Raw genomic sequence first — 19,542 nt, forward strand, 5'->3', positions numbered from 1 at the left:
TCTGAAAGCAAATGTAGTGTTGAGCATTGGGACATGGTTGTCTTGCAAACTTTAAAAATTTGAATTTGGGGGTAAAGGATCAGAACATAGTTGCTTATTTGAAAATGTGGGTTATAAATACAAATGGTGCTAGCATATAAGTGCTATAATTCTATCAGACACTAATTTTGTATGCCATTATGTCTGCCTGAACATTACCCTGGGGTAATGTTGTGCTTAATGGTAGTTAGTGGTCCTCATGCGATTTATGCTTCATCTGAAGCACTTGTGCAACCAATTTTGGAATTGGTGCCTAAAACGCATTATATTGGTTGCATATGATTGCTTCCCAGTGTCTTCTAGTTCTCATTGTACTGGAACAGTCTCGCTACTCGTGTCCCCAGCAGATCTACCTTATATTTAAATGAGTAATCATTTCCTAATAAAGACAATTTCCTGTTTGTTCTGTGCTACATCAACAAATTCCTGCGAGACCTGTTTGGAATTTGAGATCAACATTGCAAACATTTGTTCTAATTGGCTCAAAGTTTTAGTTTCAATTTTTAGTCCAGAGCACAAACAGATCCTTAGGTTCAGTACTTGTTTTCGAAAGTTTTTGTTAAGGGGTATTCTCTTTTCAAATTCTCAAACATATTTTGAATATGTAGGATTAAATTAATTATTCCTACTTTTAAAATATTGAACAATGTTTTAAGTGATACTGCAGGTCTGTGCTCACAATATTAACGATTACTTTAGAAACAGAACTCTCACGTCTTTAAATTGTTGTTCAAGTACTTTGGTCACATCCTGTTTGATGTAAATGCAGCCTTCCTGAATCAGCTGAGAGTTGGGTGCCTATGACTGTGCCACATGTGGAAAATAGCTTCCATAAGTAAAATGGGATTTTAAACTTATTAGTCATAGTTGAATTAGTTAATCGTTTTATAGGGCTTTAATATTTACAGTGTAATTAAGATTTGATTTGAGATCTAAGCATCTTCCATTGCTGTTGCTAGCCCTCTCGCCAGCTGTCTGTTCTGTATCCATTATCTACTGTAGAAATGTTTCGCAAGTTGTTGTTTTTTATCCTAGTTTAATTAACTAGTCTCCTCGTGAGGTCTCCTCCTAAAGCTTTGTCTGAGGCTGTAGTTGGTGGTTGAGCAGCCATGCAGAGATGGAGGTGGAGAGCTATAAAATGCTTAGGTTTCAGTACTGTTTGCCCCAGGTTGTAATACACCTGACTGCCGGCATTCTTGTTGTGACATACAAAACCATAAGACCATTTTCATATGATTTGCCAAGCATGCTTCTAATGGGTCACATTTGAACTGAGATTCCTAAACTATCAGGGACAGGTGGTTTGGTGTGCTGAAGGAACTGCATTTGGCTGTGTGCATGACTACAAATACATAAAGGTAAAAGGTAAAGGTACCCCTGCCCGTACGGGCCAGTCTTGCCAGACTCTGGGGTTGTGCGCCCATCTCACTTAAGAGGCCAGGGGCCAGCGCTGTCCGGAGACACTTCCGGGTCACGTGGCCAGCGTGACATCGCTGCTCTGGCGAGCCAGAGCCGCACACGGAAACGCCGTTTACCTTCCCGCTGGTAAGCGGTCCCTATTTATCTACTTGCACCCGGAGGTGCTTTCGAACTGCTAGGTTGGCAGGCGCTGGGACCGAGCAGCGGGAGCGCACCCCGCCGCAGGGATTCGAACCGCCGACCTTTCGATCGGCAAGTCCTAGGTGCTGAGGCTTTAACCCACAGCGCCACCTGTGTCCCATACAAGACTACAAATGCATGCAAAAACATGCCCATGTTTTTACATTTGCACGCATGCTCATGTGGAATTGAAACACTGCTTAATTTTAACTGATGTACATCCTGCGGCTCATTTCTTCATCATACCTTTTTTGTAGCTGTACACTTGGGAGAAAAATATTTAATAATAAACTGATGGTGTTCACAGAGCCTAAATCTATAATTCATGTGGAATTTTAAATGCTCTGTGTGCTAGCAACTTTAAAGTTTAATTATTCTATCTAAATGGTGCAGATGCACCTAAAAGGATGGCTTTTTCAGCTTAGGTGGGTTGCTCCTTTACCATTCTGATGGGTTTCAGTTGTTGCAAGGTGACTTAGATGGCAATCCTGTAGCCATTCACCTGAGCAGCTTACTTCTGAGTTGACATGTATTGTTAAAGATAAGTGAAATGCCAGCTCTAGTGGCCTCAAAGTCATCAACTTGAGCATCATGTTCAGATAATAAGGCAAATTGGAAAAGCAGAAGAAAAAGCACCTGTGGTTATTTACCTGTGATGGATTCTTCTTTACTCCAAAGCGCAAATTCCTATTAGATGCATCCTATACTGCCAAAAGAAGACAGACAAGTCATGCAAATAAGAGAACACCCACATGCATTCTTCTGACTGACACGTGGATAGAATGACTGAGAGTATCTTTTCAGTGGCCTCCTACATGAATGTAGCAAAGGATCTGATTGGTTTGGGTGTGACCATGTTGAGCATCCATTGCACAGGTACATTCTTGCCAAGACTTGCAGTTAAGCTGAACTTCAAGGACTAGGAAGATGTGCTCCATTCATTTCAAATGTCTTTATCCAGCCACACTGATGAGAAAGAAGAGAGGGTCTGAAGAAGTTATTTTGTTGTCTTCTCAACAAAGAAGCTCTTTTTTGAAAGTTTTGGAAGGTGGGGACTAGTCAGTTTGTGCTTTTACAGTAATGGAGAGCTTAGCTGCCATCCCAGGAGAACCTAAGTTTGTCAAATATGAGGTGACAGAAGCTGAACAAAAGGAATCGAACAACATGGCAGAATCCGGAAAAGAAACTGGAACAACTTTAGATTTGCAGAAGATCCAGCAGACAATTAAAGATGACCTTGTGGCAGAGATCAAGTCCAGCCAGCTGGAAATAAAATGTGTGCTTGAGGATATCAAGAAAGCCTGGATGGAAATGGAAATGAGGCTGAACACTCAGGTTGACATGGTGACCCTGATGAAGGAAGTGAGCCACAATCTGACTAATATTACAGTGTTTCAGACAATGGTGAAGAGCCCAAAAATGTCTGCCAGCTTGACTTGCGTTGCCACGGATGAGAAAGAACAGGCATCCCAGTGCATGGGTGCGGAAGTTGGAAGTATAGACAAGTGGGGAGCAAACTGTCAGTGTGGGGGGAATGCAGAGAATCCTACTTTGGGTAAGAAATATACAATTGTAATAGTTTTGCCTGACTGATATCACTGCAGACTTTTGAAATTAAAGCTGTTTCTCCCAGGAGAAAAATTCCTACATTTAATTATTTGAAAAAACAATGTAAGTAGCCTTGTAATTCAACTATAATTTTAAGCTAGGAAAGTAGGTTTGGGGTTTTGTTTTCCTTTAAAGAAATGTTTGGAAAGTAACATACTGAGACGTTGTAAGGAGTTATCTGCAGGGGGAAGATTAACTTCTTTCTACAACCTGTAGTGTGTTAGAGTAAAGGGTGCTGGAACATTCATGGCGAGTTCTTATTTTAAGCAATACCTACTGAGCTCTTCAGCTGACTCAGACAAGTGCTTTTGGGGAAATGAGCAATAGATTAAGTATGCCCCCTTGTGTTGCCTACAGGGTGTGAAATTGTTTGCAAAACACCCTGCTAAGTAGAATAGCTCTCTGCTTGAAATATTGTCAGATGTGAAAAACTGTGTAAGTAAGCTGTGGAACCAGATATTCACATGTTTATTAAGAAGGAAAGACAAAACCGGAAACTGATGTCATGCCAGTTTGCATTAGATCTTGGCTTTATGCTGGCAGTCTTTGCTCAATCTGCACAAATATATTGTTCTGGCCCAGAAGGAATCTCTCCAGAAGCTAAGGCAATGATCCTTAGCTGGTGTCCAAACATCTTTGTTATTCAGTAAGCCATACTAAGATTTTCAAGACACTTGAAGGAGGTGGTGCTTGTTAAAACAATTTCCCACCTGCTTGAAATAAAAACTTTTAGTAAATATGACTGTGAATCGCCTTTAAAACTCGACATAAAGTAGGTTTTACATACAATAGAAGTGCAGTAGGAGCCAAATTTTATAAATGGTGGCAGGTCTAAGTAGACTGTGTTGTGAATGCAAATGAGAAGGTACAAGTAGTGGTGGCTTGAGAGTTTTCAAGCCGGCTGTTTTCTTTGGGTGAAAGAAATAATTGGATTGATCATCAATATTTTTTTCTGCTGACTGCTTGATTCTGTGCTCCTATTCAAGATTGATTATTCAGCACCCTTTGACCCTGTACCTATCTACAGGATGAATTTCCCACTTGAAATAATTTACCAATACAATAGTGTGCCTTGTGATTGAAGAAAACATTTCTTGGTCCTGTTGGCACTTTCCTCTAGGGCAGTGGTGGTTAATCAGGCCCTGTAGATGCAGCTGAACCACAGCCCCAGTCACCATGCTTAGTGGTCAAGGATGATGGGAGTTGTGAGGAGTAATAAGATCTGGAGAGCAACCGTGCTGTAGGGTTAGTTCAGAATGCAGTGGAATGAGGGCTTTTCACAAGAACAAGAGACCAGTGTGCTTGCCTGCTTCCTAACAAGAGGAAAACTTAGCATCATTGAAGGACACCGGGAGACTGCAACACTAAATCCAGTAAGAGACTGTTCATGCATTGCCATTTACTCTGGCTCCATTGTGTTCCCACCACTGGTGTTTGAAGTTAACCACGACCCATAGCTATCAGGTAGTTCCTTGAGAAATACTGCGGCGTGGTGTCTCTTCCCTCAAATGAGCTTCTATCCAATTTGAAAATACACTTTGCAGTTAAGCTGAGGCTTGCACATTCAAGACGGCCATTTCACATGAACAGGCAACAGCTCCATGAGCAGGAGTTGGGCAGGGGTGGGGGCAGTTGCAGGCACAGGGAAACCAGGTAATGTGCATTGGTTGAAGACATCCCTACCTGCCTTCTTGTGTGTATAGCAACATGCAAATGCAACTTGAAATGCAGTGTGTGTGTGTGGGGGGGGGGAAACAACCTCACTTAGTGTTAAGTCACGAATGTGTACCTGGTTAGACCTGCAGCGGTTTTCAGGATATCAGTCAGGTTTGTAGGCAGCTCTTGGGCTGCAAGAGGTATTCTGACTGCTTTTTTTTTTAATGTGTTACAAAGGTTGCATGCCACCCCCAATCTCTGCTGAGCGGTACCAAGATTCCAGGGGGTTCCAGTGTCATGTTTCTGTTGGGAATCGAGACGTAGCAGAGGCTGTCATGTCTTTAAGAAATATGGTTTATTCTACTCGTATTTACACTGGAAGCTTTCGGTAGAGGGAGTGCAGAGTTTACAGCATTTGCATCTCCAGAGGGGTTTGTTCCCCGCAGCAGTGCAGCTTTGGATGCCGAGACTTCTCCATGTCTCTGTCCCAGCCTGCCTTCAGCCAGCCCACCAAGATGGTTCTGACCTTCAGCTCCCTGCCTCTCCTTCCCAGCAAACCCCTGGCCAAGCAACTCCTCCCCGCTATTCCAAGCCCAGTTTTAAAAGGTGAAAATATTCCTGTGTGACACCATGTCTACGTTGCCCTGGCAAACCCCCATCTCCGTAACCTGTAGGGTCTTTTGTCTTGTAGATGGATTAATGCAGTGGTGTCCAAACTTTTTTCAAAGAGGGCCAGATTTGATGAAGTGAAGGGCTGTGAGGGCCGACCAAAGGGCCAGCCAAAGTTGTTAACCTTTTTTAAGGATTGAAGTGAAGTTCTTGAGCTTTTTTTAGGATTTCATGATGAGCTTTTTTAGGATTGAAGTTGTTGTGGTTTTTTTAGGATTTCACCCCAGGAAATAAACTACCACAGGGGCCAGATTAAATCAACCAGCAGGCCAGATTAGGCCCCTGAAACTGACTTTGGACATGCCTGGATTAATGGCAAGGGCATCATCTTCCTCTGCCCCTCTGGCAGAAAAATGAGCTCAGCCTGTCAGCACTGATTAAACCGCAACACCCAAAGAATCTAGAGAGGGAAATCTGGCACCCGGGATCTAGGGGGGGGATCCCTGTTCCCGCACTAACCCGTAACACTATGTATAAAATAAATTTACTGGTCTCGTAGACGGGTTATGTTGTTTTCCTGTTACCTTTGTTTCATTCATACTCATGAATATACGTAACTAATAAATTGCAGAAGGGGAAGAGGAAATGACTAGGTATCGTATAGGTATTCTTATCAAGTTAATTTTACAGTAAACCTAGTCCTAGGCAGTGTTTTTATCAGTGGCCTTCTCAGTCTGTGCACTTAGCTAGCTAAGCTGTTTTTCCAGAAGGTCATTCCATATTAAATGGGCTTAATTTATAAGGTTCCACATTGGTTGGGTGAATTTTTTGGGAGGGGGTCAGGGGCTTTCTGACAGATAGGTACACAAAAGTTCTAGAATTAAAATTGAGTCATCTCTGGAACACAAAATAATGCAAACTTTTAACAAATTCAGCTCTTAACTAGCCACTTGGTGATTTTTATCCATTTGTCATATATAATAAGATACCAATTTATGAAGCTAGGCTGAACAATGGTTGTTTTTTCCCCTGTGCATGTAAATTAGCTCAGTAGTAAAATGTTCAGCCCAAATGTAGTTTATACAGTTGAAATGAGTTGAAAACCCGAAATAATGTCCTCCTCTTAAGAATGAGCTGCTCAGATCTTACAAGTAGCTCAAAGGTACCTGCCATGAGCTACTTACCCAAGAGAGATGTTCATTTGTAGTGATGGGCTTATTGGGTATCAGCCAGGTTAATACTGTCTAATCTTGAGCAATAAAGAACAGATTTGACTACTTTTAATCCAACAAGAGAAGGCAACATAACGGTTGGAAGAGCCCATACCCTCACTTTGCATCTTGTTCAACCTGAAGATTTCCTCCTCCCCTTGTTTTTGAACCTAGATGGGTACCGTGCGGCAACGGACTTCAGGGGCAGGGGAATGTTGTGGTGGGCTGATTATGGTTTGAAATCTGTGTGCTTCTTACTCTGAGCGTGTACTTCACTAGGCCTAGGGTGTTCAAAGCCTTAAAACTCTTTCTATGTATTTCTTAAGATACACAGTATTGCTTATCACAACCATCACAATAGTCTGCTACTCACCCACCTTCCCTCCTTCTGGGTCCGACCATCTCCTTTTTGACACTAAGGATATTATCCAGCAAAGTCGTGCCATTAGCACAAGGACTTTTGCCGCACAACAAGACTTCTCCTCGTGTGCCCCTCAAATCTGTTCCAGAGAGTTGAGGAACCTCTAGAGCAGATTCTTTTATTGGGGGTGAAGAGGAAAAGTGCATTGTGTAGGCAAAAATCCTTGTTCTAACAGGACGACTTTGGGTACAACCACCGTTTTAAAAGTTTCAAATTACAGATTAAGGGAACCCAGTGCATCAAGTAACTTTGGAAAGAAAGTTCTTGTTTTGAATGTTGTCATAGAGCATGGGTAGGCAAACTAAGGCCCGGGGGCCGGATCCAGCCCAATCGCCTACTAAATCCGGCTTGCAGACTGTCTGGGCATCAGCGTGTTTTTACATGAGTAGAATGTGTCCTTTTATTTAAAATGCATCTCTGGGTTATTTGTGGGGCATAGGAATTCGTTCATCCCCCCCCCCAAAATATAGTCTGCTCCCCCCCCCCCAAGGTCTGAGGGACAGTGGACCGGCCCCCTGCTGAGAAAGTGTGCTGACCCCTATATAGAGCCTCTAGGGCTTTGGGTATGTAACGGTGGCAAGAGTATAAAAACTGAAGGAATATTCCTACAAATGTGAAACAGTTGTATATTTATTAGTACAGTATACATTATGCTAAAAAAACCACAGTATTTTTGTAAGGGCACCTGCCAGAAACATGAGAGAAGTTTCACCACTGCATCTGGGGAATGTTGCTTGATAAAGCCATGTTGGAAATTAATCTTTGGCAAAACTGAGCAATACATGATTGCCAATTAATCAGCTGTGGTACTGAGAGCACCCAAATGTTTAATGTGGCTTGTTAGAAATGATTGCCAATGAGCAGAGCACAGTAGTGAAAATCCCAATAATGCTTAGCAATGCTGGAATTGTAGGAAGGAGCACAGTGTACATCCTGGTTTTATCTTGTCCACTATCTTTTTATATATTTCTCACGTTTGAATGATAATCCTTTTAATGGACTTGAGAGGTCCCTTAACTTCAGGGTTTGTGTTTTTCATTATAAAGCTGAGAAACTTCGCAATTTGCAATTAAGAGGGGAAAGATTGCCAAACCTAGTTGGAAGTGTCTATGTTGGAAAGCAGAAATGGTAAAGCTGTAATTTGCAATGGAAATTTTTACATGGAAGTGCCTGTGGTGCAAATTTTATGTTAAATATGCCATTAAAACTGCTTTGAAAATGAAATTGAGCAAGCTGTTGCATTTGAGATTGCAGCATTGTGAGTATATGTTAGAAAGGCACTGCAATATTATGGTAAGCTTTTTAAAATAGAAATGTGTGGGAAAAGATGCTGCTAATGGATAAGCTTCAGTATTTATTACAAAATATAGCAATAGAACACTTGCTGACAACTTGGCAAACTGCATATAAGGAGTCTTCCTTGTTTTGAAGTACTTTGTTTCCCGCAGCTATCAAAGTAATGCCCAAAAGCACAACTTTGACAAAGAATTACTTGATATGCCTAATTTACTTGTACTCTTGACGTTTACGATGTTCAAAGTTGTTGCTTCTTGTTTTTGTGTTCTGCAGTTGACAGGGGCAAGCAGAAGAGTCCCAAGAACTCATTCATACAAACCCGCAGTTCATCTATCGAAGTGCATTCGCCAGAAACAAAACAACACGAGCTGACACAATACAAAAAGAAGTGTGAGAACCAAAGTGGACTTATCCAGCGATTGAAGAAATGCTTGGGCATCAGTCATCAGAAATTTGAAGCGTTGGCTATTGTGATCCAGCACTTGGAGTCCGAGGTAAAGTTAATTCAGTGTTTTGAATGCACATTTAATTATTTAGTATTGCTTGCGTTTTACATCTTTTCTACATTTGATTTGATTTGTGCTGAAAAAATATCTAAATATGAAGGAGCTTGGATGTTGATAGGCTTTAATTGTTGCACGCCACCCCAGTTTCCAAGCGGGGCAATATTTCAGGGGTTCCAGGCGCTTATTCAGGGTTCATGTTTCCTTTGGAATGAGGGATAGTATATGCAACCTGAGCTTACGATGGAGGGGTTCTCAGCATCAGTACCCAAAAATGGCCATGCTTTTCCCATAGCCACAGCCTTTGATTCCAAGAGAGATGAGGCATCTCTCTGTGTCTCTCTAGCTTCCTAACCTGCTTCCTGCTTCCAGCTCACTTAACTAAAAACTCCCAACTCTGGCTTTTGTTTGTCAAGTTGAGAGAGGAGGGCCCACCCGTTTGTTATCTGGCACAGAGCCACGTCCTTTGTTACCTTGATGGCCCATACTTAGAGGGCCATTACCAAGAAACTTGTCTGGCTGTTTCAACAATTTGAACCCTTACTTAAATTTCAGCACTTGCTAGACCCAGGAATTTAAAGGGTTTCAAGCATACGGCCTACCTGCCACAAATAATAGCACTATAGTAACACAATTATGCATTCAGGGAATATTTGAGTATTGATTCTCCACTCCTCCCTCCTCATAGGTTTACTCAAATTGGGATGTTCTACCATAAATAGATGTTGGTGTATTGCCTAGCCCTGGATAGTAGGGAAGAGGCTGTCTTCAGATGATGGGTGTTCATTCCTATGTTCCATCTCAGAATAAGAGAGAAGCAAGGAAAAGGCATCCTGTTTCGGCTACTCCTGTTTCACACTGTGTGTATTGGGTGGTGTGTGAAATCACGATGAAGGAGTAGCCGAATAGCCCCATATACAGATTAGCAGAAGTCAGGCAACTGCCCATTTACTGTAAGGGCTATTATCTCCTGAGAGCATGGAATATTTCAAAATACAAGGCAAACAGGGCAAACAGGTCTGCAATGTGTTAAATGTGTTAAATGCGTTGTTAAACAACAACGCATACTTTGAGATCTTTCATGGTATAGTATCAAATGATTAAACACATAACTGCGCACTGCAATTAAGTGGCATGCTGTGTGTATAAATTGTAATTTGAATGCCTTTGTTTTTAAAACATAAATTAGCTCTGCACCACTCTTACCAACTAAATCTGCTCAGACGATACAGAATCTGACATCTAATTCTTGTAAATGTTAAGTACACTGAGAGGAAATGGTCCCAGGCTGCAATGCTATTTGCAAGTTTCTTTTTCTCTGTATTGACAGCACTTTATCCAAATTTACCTTTTAGGTGGTTCGTCTAACTAACCCTGAAAAGTTGGAAGTTGTTATGTCCGCAGTCGTAAGCCAGTGAAGTTGAAGCTTTTAATTAAATAAATAAAGTTGAAGCTTTTAATTAAATAAACAAATATCCCAGCTTTCAGAATTTTGGAATGCTAAAGTTACCCATTCCTACTCTGATAAAAGAGAAATTGGATGGGGTTTTTAAGTTCAGCATTAGAAGAAATAAGAATGGACGATGCAATGTTGTTTACTTTTCCAACTGATATATGCAAAGAAAAACCCATCTCTTAAAAAAGCAATATAAAAGCAGTCAAGTCTTGTCTGAACTGGAAGAGCATACTAAGTGCACCAGCTATTTTGGAAGTTAATTATTCTTAATTATTCGCTTTATCTGGCTAGGCTAGACACTTAGTTGTGTGAAATAAAATTAACAAACATCTTAAAAGGCCAAAAACTGCATAACTTTTTTTAAAGGAAGCCAACCATTAACACATCTCAGCTAAACTAAATATGAAGTATTGTCCTTACAGCCTTCATTTCCCTTTGCCAATGTTTCTCCCACCTTTTCCTCTTTTCCTTCATCTTTACCCACTGCAGCCTCTTCTTTACATTGGCGGTGCCCTGCTTCTCCTCTTCCTTTCAATCCTGTTCATCTACATATACAGTGGTACCTCGGGTTACATACGCTTCAGGTTACAGACTCCGCTAACCCAGAAATAGTGCTTCAGGTTAAGAACTTTGCTTAAGGATGAGAACAGAAATCGGGCTCCGGTGGCACGGCAGTAGCAGGAGGCCCCATTAGCTAAAGTGGTGCTTCAGGTTAAGAACAGTTTCAGGTTAAGAACGGACCTCCGGAATGAATTAAGTACTTAATCCGAGGTACCACTATATTATTATTATTATTTCACACACACATGAATACCGACCAACACACACACACACACACACACACACACACACACACACACGGCAAAACAGGCAAAGGAAGCTTTGGGCAGCATCTTCATTCATACCTATAGTCATTCCAATCCTTCCTATGTCTGGAATGCATGGCTGTCATTGCCCATTGCTCTGGGCCGTTCAAGCATGGATACTTCCCAATTTGTTTTTCCCTCCCTGATGAGTCAAATCCACATTTTAGTGATGGATCCATGTAGCTCCGGGAATAGCAATGTTCTCAAGGCTAGCTCTCTGAGCTTCAGTTCCGAAATGAAAATTGCCTTGTCTCTCAGAGTTGTCTTTAGGGTGTGACTACGACAGACATGTAAACTACTTGGCAGAATAGATCAGCAGCATTGTATAGGCTGGGTGGTGACCTTTCCATGAGTTTAATTTAAAGATCATTCCTCTCATGGAATCTCCCATGCAAAGGTGCGAGTGCCATCTTATAGTCATGGGAAGGTCTTCAAGAATGCAGAACCAGTTTCATCTTGCATTTTGCAAAGTTAATAGGATTTTTATTTTATTTTTAATCCTCTGTGCTTTGTTGGTCAGGAAGACCCATTAATTTCATTGTGAGGCTAGATTCAGAAATGTTGTTTACAAAGGTGAAAATGAATAGTACTCACCCTATGGTAAATGATGGGCCATTTTCCTTGTTCTGGGCATTTTGTGTTCTTTTATTGGCAACCTGGGTTTTAATAGAATTTTAATAATATTTCTCTTAAATGCATACCTTATGGATTGCTTCAAGCAGTATTTTAGAAGCATATGCAGTTGGCAAGTTTAAAAAATAAGATATGTAGCACTGCAGTTCTGAACGCATTAAATGCTTGGCCAGATGCCAGTGACCTCTCAGTGAACTGTCTATCCTCATGTAGCACAGTTACTTCTAAGCATTAATTTATTACACTTGTCACTAGTCTCTGAATGGTTAACATGCATCAGGTTTGGCTGGTTAACTTTTTCGGGCAAAAGTTGATGGAATTTGACAGTATCTCATCTGTCACTTTGCTTTTTAAATTCTTCAGATTTTGGGATGTGTGGGTGATAGGACAGGCAATTCTAATGAGCAACACTCATACCAAATTTGAAAAGCCTGCTTATTCATAGAGTTAATTCATAGTCTTGTAGCTGTGTTCCCTTCCCAGTTCGTTTTTCAGATATTTGTTCATTGAGAGCATCAACAGATGGGGTGGGGCAGGGGAAAATAGATGGCAAATTGTAAGAAACCAAAGGAATGGTCCTGTTTGTGTCCAGGTCTTGCTTAATAGATCCTCCTTACCAGAAGCAAGAGTTTACACACACACACACACACACACACACACACACACACACACCTCTTTACACCCCGTTTATACTGGTCTGATCTTCCAAATATTTCACTTTACTGATGAGTTTTATATTATGCCCTTACATAGTCAAAGTAATCCATGATTCTCTTGCACACAAAAAATCCCAGCACCCTTGTTTTGTGGAATTCCTCTCTTGTGCAGCATAGATGAGTAGCTTTGTTCTAGCAGACTGTAGCAATGAATGTAGCCCAAAACATTATTCTTGTTTCATACCTGTTTTTTTTAATCTAAATGCAAGTTTATGTAGAATTATATCATCTGATCAACTACTTGTTTTTTTTATTACTTGGATGATAGCCTTGCGTCTTTGACAAGAGGAAATCTTTTGCACTTATTATCGACTCATTTCATACATCCAAGGACACTTATGTCACCTCATTTATGCTAAGTGGCCAGAACTTTTTCAGAAGCAGGAGCTGGTAGCTCTGTTTAGCTTGATTGACCCTTATTTCCATTTCCATTAAATCCCAAAGAACATGGACATAGCCCTATTTCTTTTTGGCGTGGTTTCAGCTTTTCCTGAGCCAGGGTGATGCAGCCTTCCTTGAATAGAGGATTTTGAAGGACAGCAAAGATCAACTATTGGAGGTGCATTTTGGATTTTCAACCCCTGAAGCAAGTGCTACACTATCACTTCAGCCTACAGGTGGTCTGAATGTTCCTCCAAACAGACAGAAAACCCTTCATAGCAAACCAAAGAACCCTGACATAATAGGGAGAAGCTGGAACCCTGCTCCCAGTCACCCACTTCTCTACATGTGTGTGTGTGTGGGGGGGGGATTTGTCTATTTTGTATAGTCATGTGAGTTACTATATTCAGTAGTCAAGAAACAGGTTTAACTTCTCATCTGTTCTTTGTTTGAGCTTGGCTTTAATGTGATGTCATCATTTAAATTGTCGATGAAACACAGACTTCAAACTGGTTCAGTTTTTTCCATGGGAATATTTGCATTTGAAGTCTGTCAAGAATGGGAGATAATATCAGTGAGTATCAAGATGGAAAACTTTCAGGAATAATTTTCTTAAGAATAATAATTGCTTGAAGTGTTTCGTTCAAAGGTGTGTTATGCATTTTTATGCTGACATGCACACTGGTTTTGAAATGGAACAATTGCTGGACCTTCTACTTGAAAAAGGAATGAGGTCACAATACTATATTAGTGATGCCTCTGTTGTTGTGGCAACTATTGATGTCATCACCTTTGTCTTTAATCCCTTTAACCTTATACTGAGAGAAAGATTGAGGTGGGCTCATTGTTTCCTAAACATGGGCTTTTAATTAAAACATGGCTGGAAAAACGTTCAAACATAAATGCAGCTTCCTTGAAATAGCGTTTTAAGAATGTATAACAACTTTACCCCCAGAGAACATGGGTTTGCCTGTTCTCTTGAAAATACACTCGTCAGATCTGTAAAATACAACATTAATTGTCCATGAATTTATTGGGCCACTCAGAGTTCTTCTTGCCTATTACGTTAATACTTTTTGCACAACTCATGGGTTGCAAACTGGTAAAATTCTTTAAGGCCTACGTTGGATTAGATCGATCTGTGCCTCTGAACTTAATATCCGGCCACAAGAAAGAGGTGGTAAGTTTGTTGCAATAACTGCATTTTGGTTTAAATACAAATCTTTTAAATAGTAATTCTAAACCTGGCAACTTTTACAAGGCAAATATTATTCCTCCACATGTTCGTACCTAGGTTTCGTTACCATGGAAAATAACAAACAACAATTTTTGACTTTCATGCATGGAAAGATTTTTTTTTCCCCATCCTGCAAAGATCATTGGTTAATACAGGGGTATCTTGCTCTTTTGGAGACACACAGGGCTATAACCTCCCTCCACAGTGAGATGGAGAAAACTTTTAAAAAAGCCTCTCCATCACTGGAGTCAAAATCTGTATCTTCTTGCATCCTGTCTTGCTCTCCTATAATGCAGATGTAAACCACTTTGAGGTTCTTGAAATGTAAAGCGGTGTACAAGGTCAATTTATAAATAAATGCTGTCTTCCTACTCAAGAATAATGGCTCCTAGCCACTTATCTGTGGAACCATAAGACGTAAATAATGCTAGAATGTCTTCAGTTCTATCCAGAGGACTTCCTGCTTGCTAGTTTCACATGGTTTACTTCTTCTTGACAGGATTTAGGGAGAGCTAGCTGTCAACTTTGGCTACAGATAAGCAGGACAAAGCAAAAAGAGTTCCTTACCATTTAAAGAGTCAATAATAAAAATAAAAATAAATAAAATTTTATTTGTACCCCTCCCTCCCCGGCCAGAGCCGGGCTCAGAGGGGCTAACATCATATAAATAATACAATGTGCATAAAAACAAGCAATCAATCAATTAAAATGTATTCCAAAATTAATTCAAATAAATTAAAGTTAAAACTGGACAAATGACAATCCTCAGGTTAAAATTGAAAGCGGTTAATACTCGCCAGGACCAATTGTTTCCACTGATATTTTAAGGACCTGTGAGCGGGCTCCTTTGTGCTTGTTCTTATACAAAGAGAAAAGGAGTCAGACTGAACCCTGACCAAAGGCCTGGCGAAACAGCTCCGTCTTGCAGGCCCTGCGGAAGGATGTCAAATCTTGCAGGGCCCTGGTTTCTGGTGAGAGTGTGTTCCACCAGGCCGGGGTCACGGCTGAAAAGGCCCTGGCTCTGGTCGAGGCCAGTCTAATGATCACAGCAAAAGAACAAAGCATCCATTCTCGGAAAAAAGGTGTTCCCAATTAAGGATTCCACCCACTCCCCCCCCCCAGTCACTTCCGTCTTGCAACCTGATCTCGCAACCACTATCCTTTTTGTGTAGCCACCTTATCTGCTCTACGTGACCTTGGACAGATATGCTGAATACTTTCCAGCGAGAGAGAGTCTGTTAACTCTCTCTCTCTCTCTCTCTCTCTCCCTCCCTCCCAGTTCTTCTTCTCCTAGCTGTTCACCACCCAGTTCTTCCCAACCTTTGTCTTCTGAACTATGTCCCTTTGTGAACCACTGTTCCAAATCTATACTGTCCCAATACTCCTGGGCAGCTTCAGGATCCTGCTCAGGAGCAGGGAGAGGGGGAGGCTCCCACCATTCCTCATCAGAGCAGTACTCCTCAGCCTGGTCTGACACCAGCTATTTCTTGTCCATGATTACACAGGGAACTCCAAAGAGATAGGCTGCTTGCAGGAGATGAGGGGGTGTTGTGTTCCCAAGGATGTGGGAGGACTGAGAAAGAGGAAAAGAAGACATGTGGGATTAGAGGCATAGAGGGTGTGGAATGCATATAAGTGGAAAGTTGAATACTACTATGATATTTTTACAAAACATCCTGTTACAGTGGAAGCTCAGGTTGCAGATGTAATCCGTGATGGAGGCACATCGGCAACTCGCAGCGTTCATAACCTGCAGCGCCACGTCTGCGCACATGCGTGATGCGATTTGGCACTTCTGCGCATGTGCAAAGCGCAATTGGTGAAACCCGGAAGTACCGTATTTTTCGCCCTATAGGATGCACCGGCCCATAGGACGCACCTAGATGGGGGGAGGGGAATAAAGGAAAACAATTTTATTTTCCCCCCCCCAGGCGCGGGGCTGGGGCGGGGGAAGCCCGAGCTTCCCCCGACTCCAGCCTCCAGCCTCCAGAACGGGAGCCAGAGTGGCTCCCGGAGCTTGTGGGGCTGGGGGTGGGGGGAGCCCGAGCTTCCCCAGCCCCCAGAACGGGTCGGAGAGCAATGGCGAAGGTGAGCTTTGCCATCGCTCTGGGAGCTTGCCGGGCAGGGGGGGTAGCTTCCTGAAGCCTGGAGAGCAAGAGGGCTCGGTGCGCACCGACCCCTCTCGCTCTCCAGGCTTCAGTGAAAGCCTGCATTCGCCCCATAGGACGCACACACATTTCCCCTTCATTTTTGGAGGGGGAAAAGTGCGTCCTATAGGGCGGAAAATACGGTAACCCTTTCTGGTACGTCCAGGTTTCCTGCAGTCTGTAACCTGAAAACGCGTAACCTGAAGTGTCTGTAATTTGAGGTACCACAGTATAAGTACATTTCAAACGCAGTAACCTTTTGTAGTTGTTGCACAGAGACATACAGCTATTTAATGGCAGGGATCTGAATCAGCAGCAGCAGCAGCAGCAGCAGCAGCAGCAGCAGCAGCAATGAACTAGGTCTGAACCATAATGAGATGTTGTATTTTCAGAACACCCTTTTACAAAATGCAAAACCAGTGGCATGGGGGAAAGGGTTGGGAGACGAGGCAACCCATCAGATGGCTTTCTTGCACAGGATATAGTTCATTTTGGATGCCACTGATTGTCCTTCCTAGTGTATTACTTTGACAGCGGTGCTTATTTGGCTGTAATTCCCTGTGCAAGGGAGTGATGGTCTGGTTGCTGTAGAAACAGGAACCATTTCCCCCTCTTCAGTAGCTCCCCAGTTGGGGTAACACAAACAGAGTTGAAACAAATCCACAAAACAGAGGAAAGTAGATTTTGTCTACTGATTTTTGGTACCATCAATTGTGGCTTTTACAGCTAAAATAGTACCTCACAAGGTCTGTGCAGGACTTGGGTAAACTGCTAGTCATTCCCCCCCCCCCTCCCAACTATGACAGCCAAGGAAATAGTAATGTCTTCCCATGATTAGCAGTGTGCATGACCTATTTTATTGATTGGAAATGTTTGCACATCTTTCAGTTTTCTGGAACTTGCTGATGCTGCATTCTTGATAATTAATTCTTGACTTCACAGATGAGTAGGCCCTCTGCTTTCATTCTATGGTCACACCGTTACTGTCAAATGAGTAGTTTTAAAAAGTGGGAGAAGGAAATAAAGTAAAAATGCACTGTGGGGGAACGTGATCTAGTTGGGGGATCCCTGGAGAATATTATGAAACCGACTTCTATGTTTTAAATCCAGATTTAAATTTCCTCTTCTATATTATCCTTTGGAATTTTGGCGAATCACTAATGTTTAGCCACAGTTCTGCCAAATGCAAACTTGGGATCTGCAGAATTTTGAAGCCAGATCTGAATTATTATAGAATGCTGAAATTAATGGAGCACTGAATAATGGAAATTTGAAATAGAATTCCCTTCGCTCCCTAAAAAGGCTTCAGTTTCAATTTAGTGCAATAACCTTTGATGCGCTTCATGAAAAAGAAATAAGCCACAGCAGCAACTGAAAAACAGGAACTGAACAATTTATGCATTCAGCTTGTTTCCAGTAGCAATACTGTTTGCTCATTTTTCATCAGTCCATGTTTTGCACACTAATATAAATGTGTGCAAAGCTTGAGGTGGCTTTAGGACTACCTTTGTTTTTGTTTGGTTTTCCAAATAATTCCCACCCCCTTTTAAAAACAACTTGTAATAGAGTCGTACCTTGGTTCTCAAACGGAATGCATTCTGGGAGTCCGTTCGACTCCCAAAACAGTCTGAAAACCAAGGTGCGGCTTTTGATTGGCTGCAGGAACGTCCTGCAGCCAATCGGAAGCCGCGCTGGATGTTCGGCTTCCGAAAATTGTTCAAAAACCAGAACACTCACTTCTGGGTTTCGATTGTTCAGGAGCAGATTGGTTCGGGAGCCAAGGCATTTGAGATCCAAGGTACGACTGTAGAGCGGGTGTGTGTGTGTCAGTGTCAGCTCTCAAAGAGAATTGTTTGCCTGTGTGGACTGGAGGACATTCAATTGACAGGATGACTCCTTCCACTGGACTGGATGGGCACGTTCTCCCCAAGCCTTTCATAATCTCCTTCAGCCATCCCACCCTTCAGATCATCCCTGCCTTTGGTCAGGGTAGGATGATGGTTTTTTCTCTGGGAAGAAATAATTATTTAGTGCTTTTTTCCATTTTGTCAGCTTTCAGAGAATTTGGGGGCGGGGTGGAGGGAGGTGGGCTTAGCAAAACTGCTTGCATGAGTTTAAGCTAATCTTTGGGTCCTAGTCTTTAGCATCACTCAAAGCTTCCACAAGTCTTTCTGTGGGCCATGCCCCCTTTTTTAGCCCAGTAAAAGTTTGTGTTAAAGTATTTTAGCCAGATTTGTTTTCTGTAGCTCATACTGGCAAAAATAATTGGTTCCGTGCAAGAGAACCATCTTAAATTTTGCATATCCAAGTTATTGACCTTCTAGATACTGGGCTGATCATGTGATTCGCTTAACAGTAATGCTTTCTTTCCACCTAATGGGTGGATCCATAGAGTTATTGCCCTCAGATTTCTAAGAACAATGTCCTAATTGTTGGTCTTACCGATGGCTAGTAGGAGTGGCTGGTCACTAATCGGGTTATCAGATAAGTGGATTTTTCTCATTTGTGAGTTTTAAACCAATTTGCAGTTGGAATGAATGTCCTGAATGTAACAAATGTATTCTCAAGGTGGGGCTTTCTCTTGTCTGTCTGCAGCAGGGCAGTTCTTGCTCTTTGAATTAAAACTACCATAGTCCTTTGTATATGTGCAACAAGAAGAACTTAATGCTTCTCAGTAATAAAAAAATATTTTCCACACGTCCTTGTTTTATATACAGTATAGAATTTAGAAATGGCAAAATGCTAAAGAGGCCTTTCCTTCTACAACCAAAACCTACCTGTGAATTTGTCACTGATATTCCTGGTTTAAGACTAGTCTTGCACTTGGGGAATTGAGGAATAGAGATGCACTTAGGGAAGGTTACCCAAAGAACTCACGGCCAAATTTTTGAGGCTAGCGCAGACTTGACTAAATGGCATTACGAGTTTTGCAATATAAATGATGATCTGTAGTTTCTAAGGTAGCAGAGAGCCATACTGGTATGTTAGGGAAACGACTGAAAACTAACATTAGGGCAATACAGTGGTACATTGGGTTAAGAACTTAATTTGTTCTGGAGATCAGTTCTTAACCTGAAACTGTTCTTAACCTGAGGTACCACTTTAGCTAATGGGGCCTCCTGCTGCCGCCAGAGCACGATTTCTGTTCTCATCCTGAAGCAAAG

The 19,542-nt window shown here is 41.8% G+C and overlaps 1 protein-coding gene across 10 annotated transcripts in view; it reads left to right on the forward strand.

Annotated features, from left to right (window-relative positions):
• MTUS1 (microtubule associated scaffold protein 1) overlaps positions 1-19,542 on the forward strand; it is a 105,791-nt gene that overhangs the window by 70,022 nt on the left and 16,227 nt on the right. For all 10 annotated transcript variants that reach the window (XM_083755389.1, XM_083755385.1, XM_083755391.1 and 7 more), the window contains one exon: positions 8,713-8,933. In XM_083755389.1, the coding sequence (XP_083611515.1) occupies positions 8,713-8,933 (221 nt within the window). The remainder of the gene's footprint in view (positions 1-8,712; positions 8,934-19,542) is intronic.

The sequence above is a fragment of the Podarcis gaigeae genome (assembly GCF_964106915.1).
Source record: "Podarcis gaigeae genome assembly, chromosome: 9".
Lineage (NCBI taxonomy): Eukaryota > Metazoa > Chordata > Lepidosauria > Squamata > Lacertidae > Podarcis > Podarcis gaigeae.